A 25,384-nucleotide genomic window follows, 5' to 3' on the forward strand; every position below is an offset into this window, starting at 1 on the left:
CTGGGTTTGATTCCAATTGCAAACACCAGAAAATCTGCAGGTGCTGGAAATTCAAGCAACACACAAAATGCTGGTGGAACGCAACAGGCCAGGCAGCATCTATAGGAAGAAGCACTGTTGACGTTTCGGGCCGAGATCCTTTGTCAGGACTAACTGAAAGAAAAGATAGTAAGAGATTTGAAAGTAGGAGGGGGAGGGGAAATCCAAAATGATAGGAGAAGACGGGAGGGGGTGGGGTGAAACTAAGAGCTGGAAAGGTGATTGGCGAAAGTGATACAGAGCTGGAGAAGGGAAAGGATCATGGGACAGGAGGCCTAGGGAGAAAGAAAGGGGGAGGGGAGCACCAGAGAAGATGGAGAATAGGCAAAGAGTGATGGGCAGAGAGAGAAGAAAAAAATAGTGGGGGTAAATGCCCCTCCTCCCCTTCTTACCCCATCCCTGATTTATTTATTCCCCCCCCTTTTTTTTTCTTTGTGTTGCTTCAATTCCAACCGTTGTCTTTGAGGAGTTTGTACATTCTCCCTATGACCACGTGGGCTTCTTCTGGGTGCTCTGGTTTCCTTCCACAGTCCAAAGACGTACTGGGTAATATGTTAATTGATCATTGCAAATTGTCCCATGATTAGGCAAGGGTTAAATCAGTGATTGCTGGGCGGCATAGCTGGAAGTGCTGGAAGGGCCTACTTCATGCTGTACCCCAATAAATTAAAAAAACCTAAACATCCCTCAACCAATAGACTCACTTTCAAGGACTCTCCATCTCATGTTCTCAACATTTATTGCTTATTTATTTGTTGTTATTTTGCTTCTTTTTGTATTTGAACAGTTTGTTGTCTGTTGCACACTGAACAGCCAAGTTGCTGGACTTCCATTGATTCTATTATGGTTATTATTCTATTATGGATTTATTGAGTACATCCACAGGAAAATGAATCTCAAGGTTGTATATGGTGCCATAAACTTACTTTGAACTTTGCCATTACATAACTGATGGAACTTGCCAGTCTGATCAAAGTGATTTGTTCTGACTTTTTCCTATACACTTGCTGCAGAAAGGGATCAGTTGTGTAATTAGGGATGTAGAGATGGAAACTGTTTAAAATGAGACACCCTGGTTTCCTTGGCTGCATAAGTCTAGGGAAGACGACCTTCAGCCCTGCCAAATTTGTGAGATTGAGGTGTGCTCGATCCCACCCCAAACCCCAGTTTGTGTGGATGCTGTGTCATTTGCTACCCTGTTACAAATTAATGCCCTGAAATAACAGTACACTGTATACGATTAAAGGAATTGTATTTATGAATCATAAGTAAAGAGTAAAGAATAACAACGAAAAGGGCCCATTCTAATTAGTCAAATGTGCACAAGTTGGAGCTCATCTTGAACTTCTCGGTCACTCATGTGTTGGGCCCTTGTTCACACCACCTTCTGGACGTTGCTTGCAATCCATCTCAAGCGAATGGGTCTCCTACCAGATTGGTTCTCCCCAGCATCTTCTCTCTCCATCTCTTCTCGAACAAAAGCCCAAGCCCAACCTTCAGTGTTCCTCACCAGAGAACCCTCCCCTTAATCTGACCATCCTAATTGGATGGCACACATTTCTCCTCTCTCTTGTCTTCAACAGTAACCCAAACAAGCATGAAAACTGTGGTGAACTATGTGCCTGTCTGGACACGCCCCCTTCTGACTGCTCCTGTGGCTCCTCCCACAGGCCCCTGTATAAAGGCAATCGAGGTCTGATCCTCTGCCTCATTCTCCAGGATGTAATATGATGGTCACTTACTGCTGGTTCCTTCTTCAGACACTAAAAGCCGATATCTCGCCTTACGTCTCAGAGTGAGTTATTGATGGTGCATCAATTTTATTGACTGAAGGTTTTAAAACATGGAAACTGTTTTACGTCCGGAAAGGTTGGATTTGGACCCTCAAGACCCTGAAGCAGCTCTTGCTTTTGAACACTGGCTTGCATGCTTCCAATCATACTTGGCGGAGCTTCGTGCAACTGACCCTGCCGTTATGTACAGAATTCTCCTCTCGAGGGTCACCCTGAAAGTTTATTCCATTATCCGGGGCCTGCCGACCTACGAAGGGGTACTGGACGCCCTCAAAAGACAGTACCTGCGGCCGGTGAACACCGTCTACGCAAGACATCGTTTAGCTACCCGGCGACAGCGGCCTGGAGAATCGAGCGCCGAGTTTCTCCAAGCACTACAGACACTCGTCCGAGCTTGTGACTGCAAGACGCTCACGGCAGAACAGCATGCGGAGCTGCTAGTGCGAGACGCCTTTGTGACGGGACTGAGGTCAGTGTACATGTGCCAGCGGCTGCTGGAACACTCCGATCTTACCTTACGCTCGGCGATCGAGACGGCCAACGCTCTGGAAGCTGCGCTGCACTACGCCGACGCTGTCCAGTCGCGCGATTCCCCACCGGTTCCGTGGACGCCTCAGACCCCGCCACCGCCGGCTCCCGCGAGCGAAATAGCCACTGCCAGTCGCGATTCCACGAGCTCCCCGAACCCGACCACGACGGTGACCCGTCAGAAGCCTGTGCTTTGTTATTTCTGTGGCCACAAAAAGCACTCTCAACAACACTGCCCAGCGCAAGAAACGACCTGCTCCAGCTGTGGAAAGCGGGGCCATTTCGCCAAGGTCTGTAAGTCTAAACTGCGAGCGGAGTGCAGCGCTGCGGGTGAAACGTGGGGGCCGCCATCTTGCATGCCCGGATGTGGACGGCCATTTTTGTCAGCGTCAGCACGCCCCGCCCCCGACCCTCCGATGCTTACCGGGTACCCCGGATGTGGGCAGTCATCTTTGTCGACGTCAGTATGCCCTGCCCCCGACCCTCCGATGCTTACCGGGTACCCCGACGGCGATTCAATTCTGGCCACTGTGACTCTCGACCAAAGCGCCCCACACCCGCTTGCAGGGTCCATGTTGGACATCTGTGTGGAGGGGCACAGGACTAGATGCCTGTTTGACACGGGCAGCACTAAGAGTTTCATTCACCCGGACACAGTGCAACGCTGCGGACTCGCAACACGGCCAGTAAGTCAGAAGATCCATTTGGTTTCTGGGTTGCATTCCGCAGACATCCGGGCGGGTTGTGTAGCGACTTTGGTGGTTCAAGGCACAGAATATCGGAACTTTGCACTACTGGTCATGCCTAATCTGTGCGCACCTGTGCTATTGGGGCTGGACTTCCAGAGCCATCTCGAAAGTGTGACTATGGTATATGACGGGCCCCTCCCACCACTCACTGTCCAGAATCCTCAGTTCTGTGGGACTTCATCACTACTGACCACACACGCACAGCGACACACACATCCCATCCAACACGACAGCTGCACTACCGACACCACTTGCAGCCTCTTCACTCTCAAGGTCCCTCCCCCGCCGTTGTTCGCCAACCTGACCCCAACTGTAAACCGGTGGCAACTAAAAGCGGGAGGTACAGTGCGGGGGACAGGGCCTTCATTCAGTCAGAGGTGCAGTGGCTGCTCAGGGAGGGGATCATTGAGCCAAACACAAGCCCTTGGAGGGCCTAGGTGGTCGGATGGTGGCCCCACCCCCCCTCACAAACTCCTATTCTCTTTTCCCAGGAAGTCTGTCACTCTACCAGTTTGGCTGATGTCCCCGGGGCCAGTGCTGCTCCGGAAACATGTGAGGAGCAATAAATACTCCCCACTGGTCGAGAGGGTTCACCTTCTGCATGCGAACCCCCAGTATCCTTACGTGGTCTTACCTGATGGGCGGGAGGACACGGTCTCCATCCGCGACCTGGCGCCCGCAGGTGCAGCAGACCACTACCCTGAACACTCTCTGGTAACTATGAACCCTGTACCCGAGGTGACACCGTGCTCACCAGGCCCTACATGGACTCCTCATGACACTTATATACCAGGTGCCTCGCACATGCATGAGCTGGAACCAGCACAACCTCCGTCTCCTGTGCAATCACCAATGTTGCCGGCATTGGTGCAATCACAGCCGGTGCTACGTAGATCGCAGCGACAGATTCAACCACCTGATAGACTTGACCTGTAAGAAACTTCGCCACATGGGTACTCTTTCAAACAAAGGGGCGGTGAATGTGGTGAACTATGTGCCTGTCTGGACACGCCCCCTTCTGACTGCTCCTGTGGCTCCTCCCACAGGCCCCTGTATAAAGGCGATCGAGGTCTGATCCTCTGCCTCATTCTCCAGGATGTAATATGATGGTCACTTACTGCTGGTTCCTTCTTCAGTCAATAAAAGCCGATATCTCGCCTTACGTCTCAGAGTGAGTTATTGATGGTGCATCAAAAACAGAACAGATTGCTCTTACAGAACTGCCAGAATGAAATACATAACAGCATAACAGTAAAAAAAATATGAACCAGGGCGTCATTACAAAAGGAAAACAATTTCCATTTATCTTTGCAGCAGCATTGTGTAGTAAGAGTGCACACGAATCTTGTCATAGTCAAATCATCTAAAGGTTTGTGTTAAAATGCTTCCAATTGGTTTTACCAATTTATTAAAAAATCAACATTGAGGTGAATCTATCAATGAATGTGCTATTTTCAAAAAAATAAAATTTGTCAAATATTTTAAGGAATTTTTCTCGGTGTATCTGACCTAAGTATGAAGTTGGAAATTTGGAATAATAGAAAAACAGCATTTCAAGATTCAAAATACACTTATTATAGAAGTATATATGCAGTATACAACCCTGAGATTTGTCTTCACACATGAAACAAAGAAAACCATGTAACCTGTTTGAACTAAAACATAAAACCCCCCAACACATGACAAAAGAACAAATCACGCAAATGGCAAGAGAAAAAGAGTGGAAAAACAGAGAATGCAAAACACTAAATCGCAAAGACATCAAAAGAATCTAGGCATACTCATTTCAGCTCAATCCAGTGCCTCATCTCTTGCAAGCTGCAGCACTAGTCCATTCCAATTAAAATCACACAAAACAGCAACAGAGAAAGGAATGTCCAGAAACTCAACGTGACGTGAACTACAGAGTCCGGTCCACAAAGGGTCAATTAGCCCTCATGTAAGATACATGGACTCTGGCACCATCCTCCAGCAGCATCAAGAGAGAGATAGATAGGAGAGAGAGAAAGGGAGAGAGAGAGAGAGAGAGAGAGATGTAGGCATCTTCCTCCAGGAGCAGTGAGAGTGAGAGTGAGAGAGTTGGTCAATACCTTCCTTAGCCCTGTTGTGCCATTTCGGAAGAACATGACTTGGTCTTAGTACCTGATTCCTGCTCCCTAAACCCTTGTTAAAATTGCCTACTACAATAACTTTTATTTTGCATCTGTCCATGATTTGCTTGCATATTTGTTCCTCCAGTTCTTGCTGGCTTTTGGGAGACCAGTAATGACATCCCACTTGCAGTGATTTCACCTTTTCTATTCCTGTGCTGCCCTTGTTGCCTCACTGTATGAGTCCTCTAGGATGCCCTCCCTAGTGCAACTGTGACAAATCAGTAATGAAGCTTCCACACCACTTCTTGTCCCTCTACAACAGCTGCACCCAGGAACACTGAGATGCTAGTCCTAATCTTCTCTTGGCCAGGTTTCTGTAATAGTTGCATTATAGTTCCATTTACAAGGTTAAGCTCTAAGCCCATCTCTGTCTTATCTGTTATACAGGTGTCTCCCCCCCCCCCCCCTTTATAAAGGTAGAGCGTTCCTTATGAAACCTGTCTTAAGCCAAAATGGTGTAAAGCGAAGAATTTATATGGGAAAAATGTTCGTAGAAGCGACAATCCTCTTTGTAATGCAAAAGCAGGTTACTAATGTAGGTCTTCTGTAAAAGCGAAGTGGCGTAAAGTGAACATTTGTAAAGCAGGGACACCTGTACTCATTACATTACACTTCAGACTGTCAGTTCTGCCATATTCATTAATCTGGCCTCGCCTACTATTGTTATCAGCATTCCTCTGCTGAATATCTAACTTGGTCACTACCTGCTGACCTACTGCTCTGGTTTCCACATGTTTGGAGCAGCTTCAATGGGCTAAATGGCTTAATTTTGCTCAAGTGACTTATGGTCTTATGTCTACTACACTGAACTGTCCTGCATTGTACTAGCAAATGAGGATATTGATAGCCTTGTACAGGTTCCACTTATTTTGGAAGAAATCTTGATTATCCAGATATTTGAACCCATTCACTATCTTGTCTACATTATCTCAAAATTCCTTTGGATCATAGCATTATTGTGCCAAGATCCATGGCATCTTAGAAATATTGCATAATGAAAACAAGAACTACTGTAAATGCTTAGAAGATCAGACAGCATCTTTGGAAAGTAATACAGTGGAATCCGGTTAATTTGGTCCATTGAGGCAGCCTCTTAAAGAGCGAAAACTAGTTACGATAATCACTGGGATTTCCTCCTTTTATTTATGATGCTATGCCACTAAATTGGGACAGACTGTTGCTGAACTGTTACTAACTAGAGTCAATTGTGTGCAGTTTTTAAATAGTATTAGTTGCTTGTGTTTGTGTTCAAAAACATGGTTTTTTAAAAATTATTGATAGTGAGAAATAAGCAGTAAGACAATTCGGAACAGTTTTGCTCACTGCAGTTTCAAGCGTTCAGGTTTGGAGATGCCAGAAGTGGCTGGGAGTGAAAATGAAATAATTTCACTACAAATTAGGAACTACTAAGTATTTGAAGGTATCGACAGTCATCTGGAATGTTACAATGAAAGTGAAGATTTGAAGGATATAATTGTCGAAAGCTTTCTTTGTAGGAAATCCATTATCTGCATTACTGTTGTTCCTTTGCAGTCAGTCAAAAGTACATGGCAGTGTACACTGGATGAATTCCTCTATTTGATAATTATTAGGAACTAATACAGTTTTATAGTACTGTAGTATTGATGGTGTTCTAATTTGTTCTGTTCATTTAAATATATAATTTGTGACTCACTAAATGGGAATTTGAATTTTTTGTTTTTAAGTACTTCTATGAAACTTTAGCTACTTGGGACAACTGCTTAATTGTGCCAAAATGTACTGGTCCCAGTGTGTCCCAATTAACCAGAATCCACTGTAGTTAACACTGTTGGCTCTCTGTTTATTTTCTAATCCTTGGGGTTCTTCCAGGAGTCGAGAATGAAGGGCAATTTTAATTTTTAACAATCATTTATTTTAAAGTACATACAAAATACGAATACTAATCAAATTAAGTAAAGAGTATGGGGTCTATTGTCTAGGAGGGAACAGTGAGCTTTAAGGCTCTCCTGATCAGGGTTGGCAGTTTATAGGGACTGGACATCCATAGTGAAAGTGAGACGATTGGGGTCAGAGAACTTGAAATAATTGAAAAGATCCAGAGCATGTGAGGAGTCACTGACGTGGGTAGGAAGGGTCTGAACCTGGGGCGAATAAAACGGTCGAGGTAGGAGGTGGAAACAGGAGGTGCAGGGTAAGCCTTCAATGACGTGTGCACCGGTTTCTCCCAGCTCTCTGTGCTCCCGCATCTCTTATAGAACAGTGTACTGAGGTTCTGTAAAGTGAGTTCAGAGAGTTAAGTGCTAAGTTAAAAGGCAGAACTTCCAGGGTTGTGATCTCAGAATTGCCTCCCATGTCATATGCTAGTGAGGCCAGAAATAGGAAGATTATATAGTTTAATATGTGGCTAAGCAGATGGTGCAGCAGGGAGGGGTTCAGATTTTGGATCTGGGTTTTTTTCCAGGGAAGGTGGGACATGTACAAACAGGACAGTTCACACCTGAACTTGAGGGGACCAGTATATTTGCAGCAATGTTTGCTAGTGCTGCTCTGGGGGGTGGGTGTTTTTTAAACTAGAGTTGCAGAGGCATAGACACCAGAGTGCCTGAGCAAAAAGGACCCAAGAAACCAAGCCAGCATGGACTAGATGGGTGAAGGGCCTGTTTCTGTGCTGTAGTACTCCCATGACATTATACATCTTCATGATAATTCTAAGCACTGAAAAAGAAACTTGGTCAGTTTTTGACTTCCTCTTCTTCATTGTACATCATCTTAGTGTAGTTATGTCATTGTTACTGCATCCATGTTTTGAAATCCTATTGTAGAAGTATAATGGTGGTTTTAATAGGTTGACAGAATTATCTAGGCAGTCGGTCATTATTAGTTAATGCAGTTCTTACTGGCATCACCCAATCCTGAAAACAAAACTATTAAGAAAAAACTATCTAGCTGAGGATATGTTAGTGTAATGATAAGACCATATGACATTGGAGCAGAATTGGGCCTTTTGGCCCATTGATTCTGCTCTGCTATTCTATCATGTCTGATTTATTATCCCTGTCAACCCCATTCTCCTGCCTTATACTTGTAATCTTTGACACCTGGACGAATCAAGAACCTATCAACCTCCACTTGTATCGAATGACCTGACCTCCAGAGTTGCCTGTGGTAATGAACTGCAGAGATTCACCATCCTCTGGTGAAAGAAATTCCTTCTTATCTCTGCTCTAGATGGAGTGTTAGGAAATGAGACCATGGCAGAATTTTAAGTCAGGGTAAGATGTTAGTGAATTTAAAAATGGAAAATTACAGTTCAGTTTTTGGAAAAGGGGGAATATATGAGGGGGCCATGAATACGAATGGCTCTTGGATGATGGGAAGGAGTTTTAAGCCTGCAAATCTGTATTTCTTTGAAACATTGTCATTTTACCATTGTCCCATTCATTTTGGTGACATCTAGGTACAATAACAAGACTTACCGAATTGATGACATTGATTGGGTTCAGAGTCCCAGGAGCACATTTAGAAAGATGGATGGAACTCAAATCAGCTACATTGATTACTACAAAGAGGTGACATTTTATTGAATTAAATGATCAATGAAAATGAAGTTTCAAATTACTTTTAAGGGGATATTGCAAAGAAAATGAGATATTTGTATTTTACAGCAATACAGCCTGGATATCGTTGATGTGGATCAGCCAGTGCTTGTTAGTCAGCCCAGGAGACAGGGACCTCAAGGTGCCACTGTGGGGCTCATCTGCCTCATTCCAGAATTATGCTATCTTACAGGTAATTTGAATTTTTAAAACTGCATTAATTGGAGCACCATGTAATAATTGTGCATTGTGCAAGTTTGAAAACCTTTAAATTAGCTATTACTTGATGTACAGTATGTATGCAAAGTTTGTGCCTGATCAGTGATCATATATCCAACTTCATTGTGCTGATTTGCAGTTACACAATCCTTTGTTGAAGGAATCTGCTTCCAAGAGCTGTTCATTGAAATTTCAACCTGTACTGAAGCTCTGGCATGATTTAGGGAGTTACAGTACTGTATTAGCTACTCTGATAACTTGTAACAATGTTTGTTCTGTGTGTGGCTAGTTTGTAATACCTTCATTTAAAAATATTTCCTTTCAGGAATGCCCCCATCTTGACATTTGGGTTCATACCCTGTACTATTATAAGAGCATAAGATATAGGAGCAGAATTAGGTCACTTGGCCCATCTATTCTGCACTGCCACTTCATCATGGCTGATCCAGTTCCATCTCAATCCTGTTCTCCTGCCTTCTTTTCCATAACCTTTGACACCCTGACTAATCAAGAACCTATTAACTTTTGCCTTAAGTATAGCCAATAATTTGGCATCCACAGCTGCCTGTGGCAATGAATTGCACAGATTCACTACCCTCTGGTTAAAGAAATTCCTCATCTGTGTTCTAAGTGGACTTTCCTCTATTTCGAGACTCTGCCCTTTGATCCTACTCACTCTACCACAGGAAACATCCGCTCTATCAAAGCCTTTCATCATTCGGTAGAATTCATTGAGATCCTCCTCATTCTTCTGAATTTCGGTGAGTACAGGCCCTGAACCATCAATGCCTCCCATGGGAAGCCTTTTAATCCCAGAATCCTATTTGTGAATCTCCTTTGAACCCGCTCCAACATTCTCCCTTAGATAAGGGGCCCAAAACTGCTTACAATACCCCAAATGAGGCTTCACCAGTGCCTTAGAAAACCTCAGCATTATGTCCTTGTTTTTATGTAAGTGATGAGTCCTGAATAGTGGTGAAGACATCTGCCCAGATCAAACTTTTTACTAAACTGTTCAGTGTTGATATTGTAACTCCATTTACTTGATAATCTGTAAACAAATTCTGTTAGAACTATTGCCCTCTAGAATACGTTATTGGAATCACCAGGCTTCAAAACATGAGCCTGATAATTGTAGGGTAATACATGAGCCTCAGGATCAACACCACCAGGTTTAGGAACCCCTCAACCATCAGACTTTTGAACTCTAGGGGATAAGTTCGTTCAATTTCATTCGCCCCCATCACTGATCTGTTTCCACAACCAATGAACTTACTTTCAAAGATTCTTCATCTCATGTTGATATTTATTGCTTATTTATTATTATTTCTTTTTTCTCTTTTAGTTTTTATAGTTTGTTTTATGCACATTGGTCATTTGTACTTCTGGATGTGGTCTTTAGTTGATTCCATTGTTTTGCGTAGAGAATGCCTGCAAGAGGGTGAATCTCAGGGTGTATGTGATGACTTTAATGTGCTTTAATAATAAGTTTACTTTAAACTTTGTTTCTGAACCTGGTGGTTTGGGACCAAAGTCTTCTATATTCTTGCCTGAAGAGGGATTAGTGATGGAAGCTGCTTTCTTGAGTTTTGCGTGTGTGGGACTAAGCTATGTTCACCACTTTCTGTAGCCTTTCCTGTTCCTGGGCATTGGGTATCTCCACACTAGGCTGTGATACTTTCCACTGTGGTCCTTAACTAATACAGTAATAGATCTGTTGCATTGGCTTCTAGAGATTAATAGGGTATGGGTGTTGTAGGTGAAGTGTCTTTTTTTTCCTGTTTGAGTACGATTTCATTTCTACTGTCCTTTCACAATCTTAGCGCAAATCAAAGTGCTTTACAGTTCTAGACACTGGGAATGTGGTCTGAACCACCTTCTTTATGAAGTAATTTTTTAGTGCAGGATTTCCCAACCTTTGTTATGCCATGGACTGATACCATTAAGATAGATAAGTTATTGATTCCAAAGGACATTACATTGTCACAATAGCATTACAAGTACACAGATATAAATATTAGAAGAGAAGTAGAAAGAATAAAAAATAAGTTACCATTAACAGGAGGATGTCATCACTTCCCCAGCCATAGGTTGACTTATTATAGAACCTAATGACTGAGGATAAGAATGACCTTATATAGCGCTCTTTGAAACAGCACAGTTGTCTTAGTCTATTCCTAAAAGTGCTCTTTTGTTCAGCCAAGGTGACACGCAGAGGTTGAGAAACATTGTCCAGAATTGCCAGGATTTTTGGTGGGGTATTTTATTCTACCACAGCCTCCAGTGTGTCCAGTTTGACTCCTATAACAGAGCCAGCCTTTCTAATCAGTTTATTGAGCCTGTCAGCATCACTCATATTGATGCCATTTTCCCCGGCATAGAAGATGTGACTGCATAGAAGATTGTATTGGTGACAACAGACTGGTAGAACATGTCCAGGACAGACCTGCATACTCCAAAGACCTCACTCTCCTCAGGAAGTAGAGGCACCTCTGACCCTTCTTGTACACAGCCTCTGTGTTGGTGTTCCGTTCAAGTCTATCATCCAGCTTCAGCCCCAGACACTTGTAGGTTCAATAGGTGCATTTAATGTCAGAGAAATGTATATAATATACACTATTGTGTATATTATTGTCCATCATGCAAGTCCTGGGTGGAGACTCAGGAATACTGTCTCACACAGATGTAGAAGGATTCTTCATTCCTGTTTCAGTAACAATTTTGTTTTATCAGTCAAGGTCGTTAGCCTTGAGCTGAAATCCTGACTGGTGGACCATTCTTAGTCTGTCTGTTGACCTGTTTGGCATGGGTGATCCCATCAAGAGCCAAAGCATAAAGTAATGACTCCACCCAAAATAACTCTCCGGGTCACTGAGGCATGCAAGCCTTCAAACCACGACAAGGTTGTGGTCCCCTTGGAGGAATTACAAAGAGGATGAAGACTTTTTCAGTCTCAACGTTTTAGTTTTTAATTTTTAGTAAATTATTGACAAGTTTTAGAATTTTTATTTTGATTTGGCACAATCTACAATGCTTGTAGATTAGTTAAAAAGTCCTACTTCATTATTTTAAATTTAGAAAATGAGACAGCAAAATGTGAAAACGGTTGTGCAGGCTGAATATTTCTTCAAGAAACTAACTATCAGGTTCTGAACATCACAATTGGAAAATGCGGGTGGCCCCTGTTTTTTGAACATTCGCTTTACGACACCTCGCTGTTATGAAAGACCTACATTAGTTACCTGTTTTTGCTAACAGAAAGTGTTTTCACAGTTATGAAAAAAGGCAGCTCCTCCTCTGGAACTGCATTCTAGCCAGCATTGCTTAAACACCTGCCTGTGAGCATCAGTGCTTTATGTCAATTTATTTTGTGCATCCGTTAGCAAGGTGAGTTCTAAGGTATCGGAAAAGCCTAGGAGAGCTCGTAAGGGTGTTACACTTTGCGTAAAACTAGACATAATTAAGTGTTTCGATCATGGTGAATGAAGTAAGGACGTCTGTGCGTTGAACCATTCACACTATTTATACGCAGAGAGAAAGAATCTTGAAAGCTGCCGCTGTTACTGTTGGTTCTGCTCATAGCAAAGTGGTCTCTCTTAGTCGGCATCCAATAATGGATAAAATGGAAAGTCTATTGCTTGAGTGGATTGATGGGTGTAAAAAGCGTGGCGTTCCGTTATCTTATACCTAAGGAGAAATCAGTCAGTCTTTTCGATAAACTGAAACAGAAAGCACTGGATGATGGTGATGAAAGTGTTGCAAAAGTGGAATTTAAAGGTACAGTAGTCATGGGTGATTTGATTGGTTTCTGAGGCGAGGGCAGCTTCATGGTTTAACGTTTATTGGAGAGAGTGCTTTGGCTGATACTGAAGCTGCCGAAAAGTTCGGAGCAAGACATTTATTTCGATAGAAGAAAAGCAGGCTAAGGGACACAGGCCAGGTTTACCCTCATACCTATGATTAACACCACTGGTGATGCTGTCAGAAAATCCAAGGGCACTTAAGGGCGTTGATGAGAAAACACTTCCCGTTGTGTTCCGTGCACCCCAACCTCCGACGACTCAGCCTAACACACCATCATCAGTGTGCTTGCTTGTCTTCCTGATTCCGGTAAGTGAAACTACACTGTACAGGACATACATTATTTCTACTTTATATAGGCTGTGTGGTATTTGGTATGAGACTGCTTCTGATAACACTGCTTCTGCTAAGCTAGTAGCACTAAGAAGTGAGATTTTCGATACGCTAGACAGTGCATAAATGATTACAGGAAAGTATTTCTACTTTATAGAGGCTGCGTATTTATCAGATCATTCCTGCTTTTACAGTACGTTACTGTTATTTTAGGTTTTATGTGTTATTTGGCATGATTTTGTAGGTTATTTTTTGGGTCTAGGAACGCTCACAAATTTTTCCCAGATTAATAAATGGTAATTGCTTCTTCGCTTTGCAACATTTCGGCTTACAAACATTTTCATAGGAACGCTCTACCTTCGGATAGTGGGGGAAATCTGCAAGTGCAATCACCTCTCCCTATCCTTGAGTCATTTCATACCACTTCTTCACAGGTGAGTGCAATTAAAAATGTGCTGATAACTCCAAATTCTGCAGATGCTAGAAGGGTGACCATCCTGATGAACGCTCTTGGCCCGGAACTTTCCTCTCCATAGATGCTGAGGTTCCTCCAGCATTTTGTGTGTATTGCTCTGCATATGTGTTGACCTTGCTAATGATGTCTAGATCACAGAGTATGAATGGGGGAAAAAATCCATCAATTTTAACTAGGCCAGTTAGCTTGACACGGAAATGGCTCAGAGGATGAATAGGCTATAATCAGTGCCTAAATTTCACGGTGTCACGCCAACCTTTCCGGTTTAAGATGACCCGACTGAAGTTGTGCCACAGCTTACAGCTTAGTTCAGAAGACAAGAAAAATACAACTAAAAGCATCAATAATAACTTTTTTTTCTTTTTAAATTTTTTAATTAATTTTAAACAAACATAAATGAAACATGAGTACAAAGTGTTTGAGAGTACATAATTAATAGTTTAAATAGACGTTCATATAATAATAAAAATATATAACCTCCCAAACTCACAGCATTGATGAACAAAGAAGTAAAAAGAGAAAAAAAAACAGAAAAAAAAACACTAACCAACATGGACCATTGAATAATATTAAGTACATACACAGTAGTGCCAATAACTTCGAACCTCCATCCAAACAATTAAGGATAATATAAGTAAGGTTTAGGAAAAGACAATTCAACTCATATGAAAATGTTGAATAAATGGTCTCCAAGTTTCTTCAAATTTAATTGAAGGGTCAAAAATAACTAATTTTTTCTAAGCTCAAACAAGAAATGGTTTGAGAAAACCACTGAACTATAGTTGGAGGATTAGTTTCTTTCCAATTCAATAGAATAGATCTTCTAGCCATTAGTGTAACAAATGCAATCATTCGTCGAGATGAAGAGGATAGACAACTATTATCCACCATTGGTAAACCAAATATTGCAGTAAAAGGATGCAGTTGGATATTAATATTCAAAACTCTTGAAATAATACTGAAAATATCTTTCCAGTAATTTTGTAAACAAGGGCAAGACCAAAACAAATGTGTTAATGAGGCAACATCAAAATGGCATCTGTCACAGGTTGAATTAACATAAAAATAAAATCGAGCAAGTTTATCCTTAGACATATGAGCTCTATGTACAACCTTAAATTGTATTAGGGCATTTATAGCACAAATAGAGGACGAATTAACTAATAGTAACATTTTCTCCCATTGCTCAGTGGATATAAGACAATGAAGTTCTTCTTCCCATTCCTTCTTAATTTTTTCTGATACATCTGGCTGTATATTCATAATCATATTATAAATGACAGCTACTAAACCCTTTTGACAAGGATTCAGAGCTAAAATTCTTTCCGTAATGTCCAATGGATCTAGTTTCGGAAAAGACTGTAACCCATTATACAAAAAATTTCTAACTTGCAAATATCTAAAAAAAAAAGAGTTTTAGGTAAATTATATTTATTAGATAACTGTTCAAAGGACATAACGCTATCATCTAAAAACAAATCACGAAAACATGTTATACCTTTTGTTTTCCATTAAAAAAAAAGTTTGATCCATAAAGGAAGGCCGAAAAAAATAATTAGATACTATAGGGCATGATAGAATAAACTTATTCAAACCAAAAAATTTACGAAATTGAAACCAGATTCGCAATGTGTATTTGACTATAGGATTAGTTAATTGTTTATTCAATTTAGATAAAGAAAAAGGAAGTGAAGATCCTAAGATTGAAAACAACGAAAAGTCTTGTACAGATTTACATTCCAAATTTACCCATTGTGGGCAGGCAGCTGTAGTCAATTCTTGTGTCCAAAATATTAAATATCGTATATTAACTGCCCAATAATAAAATCTCAAGTTTGGCAAAGCCAAACCACCTTCCTTCTTTGGCTTCTGTAAATATTTTTTGCCTAGTCTGGGATTTTTATTCTGCCAAAGATAAGAAGATATTTTGGAGTCAAAAAAGATTTAGGAATAAAAATTGGTAATGCTTGAAATAAATATAAGAATTTGGGTAATACCATCATCTTAATAGCATTAATTCTACCAACCAATGACAAAGATAGTGGAGACCACCTAGTAGCAAGTTGCTTAATCTGGTCAATTAAAGGTAAAAAGTTAGCTTTAAATAAATCTTTGTGTTCTTTAGTAATTTTAATACCTAAATAAGTAAAATAATCTGTTACAACCTTAAATGGTAAACATTTATAAATTGAAACTTGCATATTTAATGGAAATAGTTCACTCTTGTTAAAATTCAATTTATAACCAGAAAAGTTACTAAACTGAGCAAACAAAGACAAAATAGCAGGAATAGATCTTTCAGGGTCAGATATGTATAGTAACAAATCATCAGCATATAATGATAACTTATACGTTCCCTCCCCACAAGTAATACCAAAAATATTAGGTGATTCACGAATAGCTATAGCCAAGTGTTCTAGAGCGATGTCAAATAGTAAAGGACTTAAAGGACAACCTTGCCTTGTACCACGGAATAACTGAAAAAAAGGAGATCTTTGATTATTGGTTGGTAAAAACCGAAGCCAAGGGTTTATGGTATATTAATTAAATCCATGATATAAATTTTGAACTGAAATTAAAATGCTGCATTGTATTAAATAAATATGGCCATTCAACTCTATCAAATGCTTTTTCAGCATCTAGAGAAATGACACATTCTGGTATTTTGGGTGAGGAAGTATAAATAATATTTATTAATTTTCTCATGTTAAAAGATGAATAGCAATTTTTAATAAATCCAATCTGATCTTCAGAAATGATTTGAGGTAATATATTTTCTAATCTAGTAGCCAACATTTTACTAAAAATCTTAAAATCCGTGTTCAGCAAGGATATAGGCTGATAGGATGCACACTCAATAGGGTCTTTATCTTTTTTAAGAATTAAAGAAATAGAAGCTTCATAAAAAAAATTGTGGCAATTTGCCTATAATTAATGCATCTTTAAAAATTTTACAAAGCCAAGGAGAAAGTATAGAGGAAAAAGATTTTAAAAATTCTGCAGAATAACCATCTGGACCAGAAGCTTTACCGGAATTCATTGAAAAAATAGCCTTTTTTATTTCAAATTCCGTGATAGGTGTATCTAAAAATATATTATCCTCTACTGTTAATTTTGGAATATTCAATTTCCTTAAAAATTCATTTATTATAGAAGAATCCTCCGCAAATTCTGATTGATATAAGGAATTATAAAAATCTTGAAAGGCTTTATTTATCTCTTTATGGTCGATCGTTAGAGTACTATCTTGTTTACAAATCCTAGTAATCTGTCGTTTAGCCGAAGCAGTTTTCAATTGATTAGCCAATAATTTACCAGACTTATCTCCATACACATAAAACTGAGTTCTAGATTTAAATAACTGATTTTCAATCGAAGAGGATAATAACAAATTATGTTCCATTTGGAGTTCCACTCTTTCTTTATAGAGTTCTTTGCTAGGAGTCACTGAGTAAATCTTATCAATTGCTTTGATTTTATCAACCAATGTTAATATTTTAGAATTAGTTCGTTTCCTAACTCCAGCAGAGTATGAAATAACCTGCCCACGAATAAAGGCTTTAAAAGTGTCCCATAAAATTCCACTAGAGATCTCTGCTGTAGAATTTGTTGAGAAAAACAAATCAATTTGTTGTTTGATAAAATTGACAAAGTCTGAGTCCTGCAATAAAATCGAGTTAAACATCCAAGATTTAACATTAGTAAATGAGTCCATTATCTTAATAGATAACTTCAAAGGTGCATGATCAGAAATGGTAATAGAGTCATATTTACAATCGATAACATCTGTAAGCAAATGGTGATCAATGAAGAAGTAATCAATTCTTGAGTAATTGTGATAAGCATGAGAAAAGTATGAAAACTCTTTGTCATTGGGGTGTAGAAAACACCAAATTTCAAAAATTGCTGTATCAGTCATAAAAGAGTGATAAGAGATGCCGATTTATTCGGAAGAACTTGGGTGGGCTTGGATCTATCCATCGAAGGGTTTAAACAACAGTTAAAGTCCCCACCCATTATCAGTCTGTACTGATTCAAATTGGGAAAGGATGTAAATAGACACTTAAAAAATTCCGGACAATTAATATTTGGAGTATAAACATTGACGAGAACAACTTTTTGATTAAAAAGTAGACCAGTGATAAGCAAAAATCTACCTTGTGGGTCTGAGATTGTTTCATGATGTATAAAAGAGGTTGAAGAATCTATAAAAATGGAAACGCCTCTTACTTTGGCTTGAGAATTCGCGTGATATTGTTGACCTTTCCAAAACCTAAAAAAGCGTTGACTATCCACCTTCTTTACATGAGTCTCTTGTACAAAAATAACATTAGCATTCATTCTATGGAATACTTTGAATATTTTTTCCGTTTAATCAGATGATTTAAACCATTAGTATTCCAAGAAACAAAATTAATAACCCTATCCATATTGACAATATTTATTACAATTAATATATAAGGTTGAAAAAAAAGATAAACTCATGAATCCGGAAGAAGGAAGTAAGTTCAAGGAGAAACCAGAAGTCACGGCACTACAACCATTTTTGTAGTTTCATATAAGCCCATGAAGTGAAACTAAGCAAAAAGCAAGCAAAAGGAAAAGAAAAAAGAAAAATCCCCCTCCCTCCACCCTCAAAACCCCAGGAAAAAAGCCAGAAAGAGGCAAGCAAGCAATCTAACACTAAAATTACCCCCATGTTTCAAGACGACAACTCCAACAGAAAAAAATTGAACAGAAGATACAAACCACCCATATTATAAGAAAGGGAACTATTTTTATGATTTAAGTTGTGATGAACTATCACTGTAAACAACGAAGAGGTGAGTGGACGCAAAGCTGATTTGAGGATGAGCCGTGCTGGTGCATTGCAATGTCATAGAGCAATGTGTGCAAGGCCAGTCTCATATGATGGATTCGGAGTGAGTGATTTGAAGAGGAGCCAAAGTGGAGAAGTTTTGGTGCTCGTCAACCTAAACCGGGTGCAAAGTTAAATCGCTTTAAGTGCTGAACTGATTGGGAGAGGTTAAGAATGGCTTCAGGCTGGGTGGTGTGATCTAGGCCCAAAGCATATTGCTGCGCCACAACCTGATATTTGGATGATTTAAATGCCAGCCCAGATTGGAAAGGCAGAGTGTCAGGACCAGAGGAGAGGGTCGTGCTGATTTTACTTGCTCTCCCACGATGTTCTATTCTATTCTCAGGGCATTGAGGCTTTGAGGCTGCAACATGCTTTGTGGCAATTTGCCCCACTTATATGATAAATTGAGTCTGAGGCTTTGGGCCGACTAGGGCTGCTCTGGGGATTTAGGTCTCAATTTGGTTTGGAATGCTGTTGCTCACCTGTAGTGTTTGGCTGATTTGTATTTTTTTCCCCTCTCTTTCTCTGTGCTTTTTTCCCCTCTCTTTCTCTGTGTCTTTCTTTAATTGGGTTCTTTCATATTTCTTGTTTTCTCTCTCTTTCCAATATTTTTATTAGTTTCTATATAGTTTCTACGTAGAAGAATGCAGAGTACAAGAAAGTGTATATAAAAGGTCAAAAAAGATTTTTAAATAACTACCAATTACATTATATCTGTTCATCATAACAATCTCATTACCCTGTATTCATATAAGTTAATCAATAGTTACATTGAACTATACTAATTTATTGCAAAAAAGAGTCTAACCCCTACCAAGACCGAAGCTGTTCATTAAGGAGAAAAGAAGGTAAAATACCTTCTCATATAATAAAAATTAATAATAGCCAACATCTGAGTTTAAACAACAAATTGAAGGTTTTGAAAATAATTCAGAAAAGGTCCCCACGATGTTTGAAAGTCTTGACGAGATTCAGAAATTGAACAACGAATCTTCTCTAAATCTAAGCATGACATAATATCACATAACCATTGAGCATGAGTAGGAGGAAAAATATCTTCCCATTTAAACAAAAGTGTCATCCTAGCCAGTAGTCCCCAACCACTGGGCCGTGGACCAGTACCAGGCCACAAAGCATGTGCTACTTGGCCACGAGGAAATGATATGATTTGGCGATATGAAACGGTATTCCCAGTCATGCCCACTGTTGAACGCACGCGAGGTCATCAGTCACCTAAATGGAGTGATACCCTAGCACCAGGGCTCACTGGTTGGCCTCGGGTAACTGGCCGGCGAGACGTGCTGTTGGTACTGGCCTGGAGCACAGACAGATGGGCACTGCCTCTAAAACCGGTTTGTGGGGAACCCGGTGCTAAAATATTCGCAGATAACCTAATTCGGGTTCGGGGTTTCATAAGTAGCAGAACAGCTACTTCGCTGCGATCGACTGAAAGTCATCCTTCAAGCCAAACTTTTGTCAGCCGATCCTTCCTACCTACCTACAGGGGTGGGGGGGGGCGGGCACGTGCCCTGTTGCACTCCTCCTTGCTCGCTCGCTCTCTCCGGACTGTGACCGCCGTGGCCCTGACACGGGGACCTCAGGCCCTTACTTTGTCCTCTCACCCCACCCATAATCAGCCACATCTGGCCAAGGCATCTGGCGGGCGGAAGCTGGAGTTGGGGCCCGGAGGCTATCTAATGAGGCAATTAAGCCCTCAAAACTGCTTTGGCACCTTGAGTCCAAGCACCCCGCACTTAAAGACAAACCCGCTGAGTTTTGTGAGCGGAAAAAACGTGAGCAAGTGGGACAGAAGCAAGTGCTGAGAGCCATGAAAACTAAGTTGCGGAATAGCCTGGACATAAGGAACCTCCTTCGAATATAGCTGTCTCCCATCACCCTTTGATGGGACTGTTGTTGCAGGCTCCCACTGATTCAGTGATATTGGTGTGTTGCAATGATTTTATATGTTCATTCGAGGAAAGTATGCGCTGTGTGTTTAATATCCAAATGTTACTTAAAATGTTATGCTTATAAGTGACTTATAATTGACTGATCACTATATTCATGTGAGGAAGATATGCACTGTGTTTAATATTAAATTTTTTAGATAAACCCTTTTAGAAATGAAATTGAGTGTATTAGCCACCTATAAGTGACTTATAGTTGACTTATCACCTGTATTCTGGTTGCAATTAACACCACCCCCCCCCACCCTGTTGGCCAGTCCGCAAGAATATTGTCAATATTAAACGGGTTCACGGTACAAAAAAGGTTGGTGACCCCAGCTCCTAGCTATAAGAGAGCGAAAGGCCAAAATATATAGGTCAGGTGCCTTCAGCTTAATATCTTGTCCTGCAACAACACCGAATAAGGCTGTCAGGGTTAGACTTAAAACTGACTTTAAAAAGTAAAGAAAAAATTTGAAAAACTTCCTTCCAATATTTTTCAAGATTCGGACAAGTCAAAAACATAGAATTAATGACACTTCTCCATTATTACATCTGTCACAGTAGGGAGATGTATCTGAATAAAAACGAGATGGCTTATCCTTAGTCATATGAGCTCTACATTTCTTGTTTTGTGACTGACTGTAAGCAGACAAATCTCAAGGTTATATAATTTATACATACATTGATGATAATAAATTTATACATACTTTGAACTTTTGAACTATGAGAATGTAATGGATTATTTGTCATTCACCTGAAACTAGGTTTCAGTTGGGATTTCAAGATGGTGACACAGTGAAAAGTCTGCTTTGCTGAGCTCAGCACCACAATACTGATAATTTTGCATATAAACCTATCCGTTTCAACTTTTTTAAGTGCCCAAGTGTCAGATTTAATAACGTGAACATTGAGTATGTTTTGAGCTGTTCCAACACCATGCACCGAAAAGTACTAAAAAGACGACCACAGAGCGCTTGCCAGTGGCTGGGGAGTGTTAACCCTGTTTTTTGTCAAGTAATTCAGGAAGTTATGGAGAGCATATCCAAAATGATGGATGAGAAGCTGGCTCCACTCTCTCCAAAACCACACATTGGAGCTTAAAAATCTTGATACAAGAACGACCAAGGCCAAGGGCCAATTCTCCGCGGTAGAGACTGTAGCTGATCAGGCCCAAAGCCGCATCCAGGCGCTAGAAGAGCAAGTTCAAAGCCTGTCTGACCATATCGACGATCTTGAGAACAGAGGCAGGAGGAGGAACATACGGATCATCAGTCTACCTGAAGGTACAGAAGGCAGTCAGCCAGTGAAGTTTTTTGAGGGCTGGCTGCCTCATTTCCTTGATTTGGAAACCAAGGCTGGACGCATTAAAGTAGAAAGAGCTCACCGTACATTGGCTCCAAAGCCGGGCTCAGACGAATACCCTCAACCTGTCCCTGTACGGTTCCATAATTTTGGTGATAAGCAAAGAGTGATGGAAGCTTCGAGACGCTGCGGGACTGATACCCAGGCTTTAATATATGAGGAATCCAGGCTTATGTTTTTTCAAGATTTCTTGGTGGCTGTTGTTCAAAAGTGCAAAGGATTCGACCAGGTGAAGAAGCTGTTGAGAGAATCTGGAATCCAGCACTTTATGCTATACCCAGTGGTGCTGAGAATCACCTACAACGGGACCACCAAGATATTTGATTCTCCTGACGAAGCTAAAACCTTTGTGGACACGTTGGGCTAAAGAATGTATATATTGTGTAGCCCTGGTCATGGTCAATAACATGCTTGATGGTTGCTTTATTTCACCTTTTCATTACTCAATGGCAAGATATAGGATGGGTAACATATCTGTTTTGATTAATACAGTTTCATTATTTGTTTAAGTTGGCGGTGACTCTCCAGCCTGAAGGAGTTTAAACATGATGGTAACAAATCGGTGGATTGATAAATTATGCTCTGTTTTCATTTTTGACTATGTTAAATGCCATATTGGTAGTGGGGCAGAATATGGGGTGCTAGAAGGTTCAGATATCCTCTTTAAGTGTGGGGTAAGTCCTTTTTGTTCAGCGCTGTTGGTGCTTTGGTTTTTATCTGTGTTTTTTTTTGTTCACTTATTGCTGCTCAGCTGATCTTAAGTCGGGTTTCTTCACCTCCGGAGTCAAATGATTGTTATGAAGGGTTATGGTCAGAAATATTAAAATTATGCACTTGGAACATTAAGGGGAGTCATTCATCAATCAAGAGAATGAAAATTCTACTAAACCTGAAAACGGAGAGGGTGGACATAGCCTTATTGCAGGAGACACATTTAAATGATAAAGAACACTGCAACAGAGTGGATTTGATCAAGTCTATTTCTCATGCTTTAATACCAGGAGTGGGGGGGGGGGGTGGACATTTTAATTAGGAAGAACTTACCTTTTAAGTTATTAGATTGCATTAAGGGTAAGTATGGGAGATTTGTAATTGTTAAGGCTTCAATATATGTAGAGGAATAAGGTACAGTCGGCCCTCCTTATCCACGAGTTCTGCATCTACGAATTCAACCAACTGCGAATCGAGAAAACCCGGAAGTGCTCTTCTAGCGCTTGTTTGAGCATGTACAGACTTCTTTTTCTTGTCATTATTCCCAAAACAATGCAGTATAACAGCTATTTTACATAGCATTTACATTGTATTAGGTATTATAAGTAATCTAGAGATGATTTAAAGTATACAGGAGGATGTGTGTGGGTTATTGTGGATCGGGATCAAAAAAAGCCCGAAGTTCACTTACTAAGTAAGTCAGAACAGGTACATCCGGTATTATTTAGTGTCAGTTAGTCAAACATTTGTCCTATTATATAGTGTATATTTTACCTTTCTATGCATATAAAAAACTTAAGAACGTATGTTTCAGCGCCGGGCTCAGGAACGGAAGTTCCCGAGTGCGAGCCAGTGACACTGCTTTTGAGTGTGCTCTCCATCCAGCCGGCTTGATGTGGAGGATCAAAAACCCAAAACCCAATAATTAAACCACTACATTGCTTAATAATACTTGCAGCTTTCATCAGGGCAGGGCCTTTCTCACTTTATCCTTCAAAATTGTTCTGATCGTTGACTGACGTAGTCTAACGCATTTACTTTTTTTGTAATTTTTTTATTGAAGTTCATCATCAACCAAACATTTCCATAAGATGTATTTCAGACATTGTACATATATATCATATAATCATACATATCACAAATCTCCACAAAGTATTTATCTGAGGTACACACTTATAGAAAAGAGTGGAAAGAAAAAACAAGCAAAAGGAAAGAACTATGTACAAGTGGGGAGTGATTTTTTTTTAACAACAGGTTCATTGATTTGTGAGAATAAAATCAGGCCTATGAGGCATTATGTAGTTAAACCATTTTTCCCAGTATGAATTGTTCCAAATTGGATAAAATTTTCTTACGTTTGATAGGATTTAATAGCCCATTGACATTAAAAGAAATGAATTTTACCTTGTCCTTAGCCATCTGTATTTATCTGTCAATGTATCATTGAGATTAGAATAAAACTTACTCTACTCCCTGAACAAATAAGAACGAAGAAACGCAAATAATAACAAAAATGGCAACAAACGTGTGATTCCAAGGCTGAGGTCTCTAGTAGATGACCCTGCGTTGAGCTAGAGGAAATGTCTGGCTGTGGGGGATAACCCCTCCTACTTGTGAGTTGATACACACATTACATATATATATAGATTCTCATTTTGGTGGGGAAAAGGGAGTAAGTGAGCGAATAAAGAATAACAGCTAAGTAATATAAAATCCTCATTATAATAAGTATTTCTCAAGATAGGTATATCACCGTGTACTTTTGCTTCCATTTAGCTTCTCAACATTTTTAAAGTTAGCCAAACATTATGGCTCTTCTGAAGGGGATGAGGACTGTCTTTGGGAAACTCCCGGTCTCTTCCTGATATATTTCTCTCGGCCTCCTTCCGTCTCCTGCCTTCTCGATTCTCACACTTTTTTCCAAGCGGAGCGGGATAATTCCTCAGTCAGGCTTTCCCTCGTTTTGGTCATGCTGACGGGCAAACCTCTAACCTTCATGTCTGTAATCGCCTCTTCCACTGTCTGGTACAACCACATCCCGTTGTCATAAAACACTCAAAGTTTAGCAGGGTAAGGAGTTTGAAATCTAATCTTGTTTTGCTTTAGTACTTGCTTTACTTCGGAGTATTCTTTGCGTTTCTGGAGGACCGCGGGGGGGGGGGGGTAATCTTGGTCGAAATATATTAATTTATCCTCTATAAACACTTTCTTCTTACTCCAGGCCCTTCATAGAATCTCCGCCTTGGTGCTGTACCGAAGGAATTTTATTATTATTGAGCGTGGCTTTCTATCCTGGGTAGGTTTTGGGACTAACGCGCGGTGGGCTCTTTCGACTTCCAGCTCCAAAGCTGAGGGAAGATCCAGCGCGTCCTGCAGTAACTTTCTGACAAACCCCATCATAACTCTGCTCCTTCAGGAACGTTGTAGATTCTGATATTTTTCCACCGTGATCTTCCCTCCAGGTCAAGCAGTTTACCTTCTTGGTGATTTAATATTTTTATCATCTTACTCGGTATCCGTTCCAAGTTTTGAACGCGATCTTCCACTTTCTCAATTCGAGTCTCTGCCACTGCTATTTTTTGATTGATGCTGGCGAGCTCTGACTTAATATTATGGAGCTGCTGCTTTATATCTTTCTGGACCTCCATTATTTCTTTCAGGATTTGGAAGATATTCACCGCTTCACCTGAATGAGGCCCGGCAGCCACCTCGCTAGCACGTGGTTGGGTAGGAGAGCCGCTCGCTGCACTCCTCTCGGACGCAGGCTCCTCAGTGTCGCTTTTTTTATTTCCATTTCTTTCCCCCATTCTTGCCCCTCTTTTCAGTTCAAATA

The 25,384-nt window shown here is 40.5% G+C and overlaps 1 protein-coding gene across 1 annotated transcript in view; it reads left to right on the forward strand.

Annotated features, from left to right (window-relative positions):
• Nucleotides 1–25,384, forward strand: part of piwil1 (piwi-like RNA-mediated gene silencing 1) — a 121,957-nt gene that overhangs the window by 33,539 nt on the left and 63,034 nt on the right. Inside the window, exons 9-10 of the mRNA XM_059943814.1 lie at nt 8,702–8,813; nt 8,910–9,033. Coding sequence (XP_059799797.1) covers nt 8,702–8,813; nt 8,910–9,033 — 236 coding nt within the window. The remainder of the gene's footprint in view (nt 1–8,701; nt 8,814–8,909; nt 9,034–25,384) is intronic.

The sequence above is a fragment of the Hypanus sabinus genome, chromosome 18, assembly GCF_030144855.1.
Source record: "Hypanus sabinus isolate sHypSab1 chromosome 18, sHypSab1.hap1, whole genome shotgun sequence".
NCBI lineage: Eukaryota > Metazoa > Chordata > Chondrichthyes > Myliobatiformes > Dasyatidae > Hypanus > Hypanus sabinus.